This window comes from Falco biarmicus, chromosome 3, assembly GCF_023638135.1.
Source record: "Falco biarmicus isolate bFalBia1 chromosome 3, bFalBia1.pri, whole genome shotgun sequence".
Lineage (NCBI taxonomy): Eukaryota > Metazoa > Chordata > Aves > Falconiformes > Falconidae > Falco > Falco biarmicus.
Window position 1 is genome coordinate 13,391,841 of NC_079290.1, and position 7,460 is coordinate 13,399,300.

At 60.5% G+C, this 7,460-nt stretch overlaps 2 protein-coding genes across 2 annotated transcripts; both read left to right on the forward strand.

Moving 5' to 3' along the window:
- Positions 1-3,172: 3,172 nt before the first annotated feature.
- Positions 3,173-3,481, forward strand: LOC130145505 (feather keratin 1-like). Its single transcript, XM_056330363.1, has one exon. It carries the CDS (start codon positions 3,173-3,175, stop codon positions 3,479-3,481), a length of 309 nt encoding a protein of 102 aa, XP_056186338.1.
- Positions 3,482-6,932: 3,451 nt separating this feature from the next.
- On the forward strand, positions 6,933-7,241 carry LOC130145506 (feather keratin 1-like). The gene has a single exon (XM_056330364.1). It carries the CDS (start codon positions 6,933-6,935, stop codon positions 7,239-7,241), a length of 309 nt encoding a protein of 102 aa, XP_056186339.1.
- The last annotated feature ends 219 nt before the right edge of the window (positions 7,242-7,460 follow it).

Sequence of the window (7,460 nt, forward strand, 5' to 3'; positions counted from 1 at the left end):
GCGCTGCTCCCACCGCAGGAAAGGAAGACCTCGGTGCTCTGGCAAAATCTTCTGCAAGCAAAGGACCTGGGCTGACGGTCGCCCTACTTGCACCTTAGGACGGATCCCTTCCACTGCGTGCTCCTGCCTTTTCACTCTTTTGCCTCAATAAAATCTCCTGCATCCCAGCACCACACGCCTCCATCTCCTTTCTTCTCCCAAGGCTCTTCCACTCTAAAACGGCACAAAGCCAGGCCTCAACAGGCCGGCGGGGTTGGGGGGAAAAGGGCACTCAGCCTCTCCGAGGGCACAGGCCACCAGCGACAACACACACTCGCACCTGCAGGCATACACAGCATGACACAAGCCCAGCACTGGCTCAGAAAAAGCCTCCGATACGACAACGCTCCCTGCGCACACCTCCGACCGAGGCTCCCCGTGCCAACACACGCTTGACTAACTCTCTTCCGCACCCTCCCCAGCCAAAAAGGATCACAGAAACATTTAGAGATGGGCAGGAATCTCTGCAGAGCATGTCCTTCCACCCCAGTGCTCAAGCAGGGCCAGCTAGAGCAGATTGTCTGGGACCACAGCCACTCGCGTCTTCAGTACCTCCGAGAATGGAGCCGCCACCACCTCTTCCACTCTTTGACCACCCTCACACTGAAAAAGCCCTGCCGCCTTTGCCCGGGCAATTCCAGATGCTTTCACTTCTGAACATGGCCTCTTGTCCTACCACTGATCGCAAGCCTCTGGGCACAGCCCTTCAGCCGCTTTGCAGGCCACCGCACCGGCCGCTTACGCAACCCGCACTTTCTCAGCTCGTCTAGGAGCACGTACCAGGAGACAGCGACAAAGGCTTCCTTCAAGTACGCCTCAGCAACAGCCACTGCTCTCCCCTCGCCCAACGCCCACTCGCCTCAACGCGGAAGACACGCAGCTCACTCAAGCATGATTTGCCCTTCCAAAATCCACGCCAAACACCCCCCAACACCTTCCGTCCGTCCTGGCCTTGGCAGTGATTTCCAGCAGCATTGCTTCCATCACCTGCCCCGGGAACAGGCTCAGGCTCACCGGCCTCTGCTTTCCCAGAGCCTCCCGCACCATCTTCTGCGGGACACGAGGGGTACCAGCTCCCTTCCACTCTTCAGGAGCTGCCCCCAGGCACTATGACCTTTCCAGGAAAATGCACAGCGGCCTCACAAGGAGGCCTCCGCAATGCCAGATGCCTCGGCATTCCTGGGAGCAACACGACAGGCCCCGGGCACTTACAAACACCCACTCCCACACCACTCCTTCCTACCTCCCTTCATCTTCCTCAGCAACAACCACAGATCACCTGACAAACAGCCTGAAAAACACTCACCTTGCCTCAGCGGGGGCAGGCCTTGCCACTCATCAACCCTTCCGCACGCACCACCACCACCACCACAGCCTCGGCTCTGCAGCCCCGTGCCGCATGCTCAAACCCAGCTCCCCTCGGCAATCGCCAAATTCCCTTTCACCCTGTCAAGCTCTGCGCAGAGAACTGGCCTCACCCCTCGACACTCGCCCCAAGCACAGACCCCACCAAAGGCCCAGGAGTGCCAGCCTCCCCTGCCTGCCGCTCCCAGCCCTGCTCCGCCTCTCAGCACACATACGGGCTCTCCAGAAACTCACCTGCCCTCGCACGCTGCCTCATACACAATCATAAGAGTCACTTCGGTTGCAAAGGACCCTTAACATTATCGAGTCCAACCGTTAACCTAATACTGCCAAGGCCACCACTAATCCATGTCCCTAAGCGCCACGTCTACGTGTCTTTTAAACACCTCCCACAATGGTGACTCAACCACTGCCCTGGGCAGCCCCTTCCAGTGCTTGATAACCCTCTCGGTGAAGAAATTTCTCATCATAGCCAAACTAAACTTTGCCTGGCGCAACATGAGGCCCTTTCCTCTTGCCCTAGCACTTGTTGCTAGGGATGAGAGACTCACAACCTCCTCGTTACAACCTCCTCTCAGGTACTTGGAGACACCGATAGGGCCTCCCCTCAGCCGCCGCCTTCTGAAAACACAGTAGCCCCGCTTCCCTCAACCGCTACTTCTAAGGCTTCTTCTCTCGATCCTTCACCGCATTCGCTGTTCTCCTTTGGATGCGTCACACCACAGCCCAAGCCCCACCTCAGGGGTCCACGATGGAGGGGCCAACACAAGCACCGGCGGAGCCAGGCAGGGCACCTCTCGTCACAGGACCGGCGAGCTCTCAGCCAGGGCTGCCAGGAAAATGGCCTGCTCTCCCAAACAGCCCTCCTCTGCCTGCCCGCACTGACACCCCCAGGGACGGATCCCAGGGGGCACAAGCCCAGACACGCAGGCCCCTTTCTCCCAGCTACAACCTTTCAAGCAAGGCGGGCAACAAGGCACACACAGAGCACGCTCAGTGGGAAAGGCCAGGCCTACAGTCAGGCTTAGCAAGCTGGCAGCAAGGCAGGCAGGGACCAAATGCCATGGAAGGGGCCGACACTCATGCCCGGCACACCTCCAAAGCCCACAACAGCCTTCCAGGCCCATGAACAAGTGGGGGCCCCTCTTCGCAACGCACCCGCAAACCACACCACACGAGTGCCACGGCATGACCTCACTGACAACACCCCACCTCTCCTATGCTTTGGCCACGTCTGCCAAATGCCCTGACACGCACCTTCCATGCAAATCCTCCCAGATACCTGCTCTCACTTCAAAGCTGACGCCAGGGACAGACGGACACATCCTCAAGAGGACGACATGAGAAGGGAGCGTTGTGGGAAGGGACACACCCCCCACCTCATTACCTGCCAAGCTCTGGCACGCAACAGCTGCTTGCTGCAAAATGCCGTCACGCGCAAAGCCTGTCCCGCCCCCTCAGACCAGCATAAAAGACGGCCCAGCGCCTCTCTCCATCACACGCTTCTCCTGACGCCTTCTCCCCCGCAGTCAACAAGGTGAGCCTGAAGCCCCTTCCCCTCCTTCTCCTGCCCCACACGCCCCGTCTCTTCCAGCACGCGCTGACACCAGACTCAGCAGCCCCCACGACTCAACACCACCACGCTCCCCGCAGCCCCACACCGCGCCTCCACACTCCCTTGCCCTCCTGTAACGACACCCCTCGCGCCCCCCCAACACCCTCCGCTTCCTCAACACCCTCTCTTACAGGGACACTCCACACCGCAGACATGGCCTGCAACAACTTCTGCAGCCCCTGCGGACCCACCCCGCTGGCTAACAGCTGCAACGAGCCCTGCGTCAGGCAGTGCGAGGACTCCCGCGTCGTCATCCAGCCTTCCACCGTGCTGGTCACCCTGCCGGGACCCATCCTCACCTCCTTCCCCCAGAGCACCGCCGTCGGATCCTCCTCATCGGCTGCTGTGGGCAACATCCTCAGCTCCCAGGGAGTGCCCATCTCCTCCGGCGGCTTTGGCTACGGTTACGGCCTCGGAGGCCTGGGCTGCTATGGCGCCGGAAGAGCCTGCCTGCCCTGCTAAGGGCCCTCCACACCACACACACCCTGCAAGCCACGGCATGGACTGAGGACGCACCTCCCGCCTGCTGCTGGCACGGGGACCTGCCACCCGCACCTCCTCCTCTCAAGGCACCAAGCAAAGTAGCACGGAAGGGGCCAGCCCCGGCTGCCAGGATACATGGCCCACCTACCTCCTCCTCTTCTCCCACTGTCTTCTTTGCATCGCCCCTACTGCTACGTACGCTACTCTCCGCTGCAAACGCCTGCTCACAAGCCAAAGACCACCGGGGCACCTCCCCCGCGCTGCTCCCACCGCAGGAAAGGAAGACCTCGGTGCTCTGGCAAAATCTTCTGCAAGCAAAGGACCTGGGCTGACGGTCGCCCTACTTGCACCTTAGGACGGATCCCTTCCACTGCGTGCTCCTGCCTTTTCACTCTTTTGCCTCAATAAAATCTCCTGCATCCCAGCACCACACGCCTCCATCTCCTTTCTTCTCCCAAGGCTCTTCCACTCTAAAACGGCACAAAGCCAGGCCTCAACAGGCCGGCGGGGTTGGGGGGAAAAGGGCACTCAGCCTCTCTGAGGACACAGGCCACCAGCGACAACACACACTCGCACCTGCAGGCATACACAGCATGACACAAGCCCAGCACTGGCTCAGAAAAAGCCTCCGATACGACAACGCTCCCTGCGCACACCTCCGACCGAGGCTCCCCGTGCCAACACACGCTTGACTAACTCTCTTCCGCACCCTCCCCAGCCAAAAAGGATCACAGAAACATTTAGAGATGGGCAGGAATCTCTGCAGAGCATGTCCTTCCACCCCAGTGCTCAAGCAGGGCCAGCTAGAGCAGATTGTCTGGGACCACAGCCACTCGCGTCTTCAGTACCTCCGAGAATGGAGCCGCCACCACCTCTTCCACTCTTTGACCACCCTCACACTGAAAAAGCCCTGCCGCCTTTGCCCGGGCAATTCCAGATGCTTTCACTTCTGAACATGGCCTCTTGTCCTACCACTGATCGCAAGCCTCTGGGCACAGCCCTTCAGCCGCTTTGCAGGCCACCGCACCGGCCGCTTACGCAACCCGCACTTTCTCAGCTCGTCTAGGAGCACGTACCAGGAGACAGCGACAAAGGCTTCCTTCAAGTACGCCTCAGCAACAGCCACTGCTCTCCCCTCGCCCAACGCCCACTCGCCTCAACGCGGAAGACACGCAGCTCACTCAAGCATGATTTGCCCTTCCAAAATCCACGCCAAACACCCCCCAACACCTTCCATCCGTCCTGGCCTTGGCAGTGATTTCCAGCAGCATTGCTTCCATCACCTGCCCCGGGAACAGGCTCAGGCTCACCGGCCTCTGCTTTCCCAGAGCCTCCCGCACCATCTTCTGCGGGACACGAGGGGTACCAGCTCCCTTCCACTCTTCAGGAGCTGCCCCCAGGCACTATGACCTTTCCAGGAAAATGCACAGCGGCCTCACAAGGAGGCCTCCGCAATGCCAGATGCCTCGGCATTCCTGGGAGCAACACGACAGGCCCCGGGCACTTACAAACACCCACTCCCACACCACTCCTTCCTACCTCCCTTCATCTTCCTCAGCAACAACCACAGATCACCTGACAAACAGCCTGAAAAACACTCACCTTGCCTCAGCGGGGGCAGGCCTTGCCACTCATCAACCCTTCCGCACGCACCACCACCACCACCACAGCCTCGGCTCTGCAGCCCCGTGCCGCATGCTCAAACCCAGCTCCCCTCGGCAATCGCCAAATTCCCTTTCACCCTGTCAAGCTCTGCGCAGAGAACTGGCCTCACCCCTCGACACTCGCCCCAAGCACAGACCCCACCAAAGGCCCAGGAGTGCCAGCCTCCCCTGCCTGCCGCTCCCAAGCTCTGCTCCGCATTTCAGCACACTTACGGGCTCTCCAGAAACTCACCTGCCCTCGCACGCTGCCTCATACACAATCATAAGAGTCACTTCGGTTGCAAAGGACCCTTAACATTATCGAGTCCAACCGTTAACCTAATACTGCCAAGGCCACCACTAATCCATGTCCCTAAGCGCCACGTCTACGTGTCTTTTAAACACCTCCCACAATGGTGACTCAACCACTGCCCTGGGCAGCCCCTTCCAGTGCTTGATAACCCTCTCGGTGAAGAAATTTCTCATCATAGCCAAACTAAACTTTGCCTGGCGCAACATGAGGCCCTTTCCTCTTGCCCTAGCACTTGTTGCTAGGGATGAGAGACTCACAACCTCCTCGTTACAACCTCCTCTCAGGTACTTGGAGACACCGATAGGGCCTCCCCTCAGCCGCCGCCTTCTGAAAACACAGTAGCCCCGCTTCCCTCAACCGCTACTTCTAAGGCTTCTTCTCTCGATCCTTCACCGCATTCGCTGCTCTCCTTTGGATGCGTCACACCACAGCCCAAGCCCCACCTCAGGGGTCCACGATGGAGGGGCCAACACAAGCACCGGCGGAGCCAGGCAGGGCACCTCTCGTCACAGGACCGGCGAGCTCTCAGCCAGGGCTGCCAGGAAAATGGCCTGCTCTCCCAAACAGCCCTCCTCTGCCTGCCCGCACTGACACCCCCAGGGACGGATCCCAGGGGGCACAAGCCCAGACACGCAGGCCCCTTTCTCCCAGCTACAACCTTTCAAGCAAGGCGGGCAACAAGGCACACACAGAGCACGCTCAGTGGGAAAGGCCAGGCCTACAGTCAGGCTTAGCAAGCTGGCAGCAAGGCAGGCAGGGACCAAATGCCATGGAAGGGGCCGACACTCATGCCCGGCACACCTCCAAAGCCCACAACAGCCTTCCAGGCCCATGAACAAGTGGGGGCCCCTCTTCGCAACGCACCCGCAAACCACACCACACGAGTGCCACGGCATGACCTCACTGACAACACCCCACCTCTCCTATGCTTTGGCCACGTCTGCCAAATGCCCTGACACGCACCTTCCATGCAAATCCTCCCAGATACCTGCTCTCACTTCAAAGCTGACGCCAGGGACAGACGGACACATCCTCAAGAGGACGACATGAGAAGGGAGCGTTGTGGGAAGGGACACACCCCCCACCTCATTACCTGCCAAGCTCTGGCACGCAACAGCTGCTTGCTGCAAAATGCCGTCACGCGCAAAGCCTGTCCCGCCCCCTCAGACCAGCATAAAAGACGGCCCAGCGCCTCTCTCCATCACACGCTTCTCCTGACGCCTTCTCCCCCGCAGTCAACAAGGTGAGCCTGAAGCCCCTTCCCCTCCTTCTCCTGCCCCACACGCCCCGTCTCTTCCAGCACGCGCTGACACCAGACTCAGCAGCCCCCACGACTCAACACCACCACGCTCCCCGCAGCCCCACACCGCGCCTCCACACTCCCTTGCCCTCCTGTAACGACACCCCTCGCGCCCCCCCAACACCCTCCGCTTCCTCAACACCCTCTCTTACAGGGACACTCCACACCGCAGACATGGCCTGCAACAACTTCTGCAGCCCCTGCGGACCCACCCCGCTGGCTAACAGCTGCAACGAGCCCTGCGTCAGGCAGTGCGAGGACTCCCGCGTCGTCATCCAGCCTTCCACCGTGCTGGTCACCCTGCCGGGACCCATCCTCACCTCCTTCCCCCAGAGCACCGCCGTCGGATCCTCCTCATCGGCTGCTGTGGGCAACATCCTCAGCTCCCAGGGAGTGCCCGTCTCCTCCGGCGGCTTTGGCTACGGTTACGGCCTCGGAGGCCTGGGCTGCTATGGCGCCGGAAGAGCCTGCCTGCCCTGCTAAGGGCCCTCCACACCACACACACCCTGCAAGCCACGGCATGGACTGAGGACGCACCTCCCGCCTGCTGCTGGCACGGGGACCTGCCACCCGCACCTCCTCCTCTCAAGGCACCAAGCAAAGTAGCACGGAAGGGGCCAGCCCCGGCTGCCAGGATACATGGCCCACCTACCTCCTCCTCTTCTCCCACTGTCTTCTTTGCATCGCCCCTACTGCTACGTA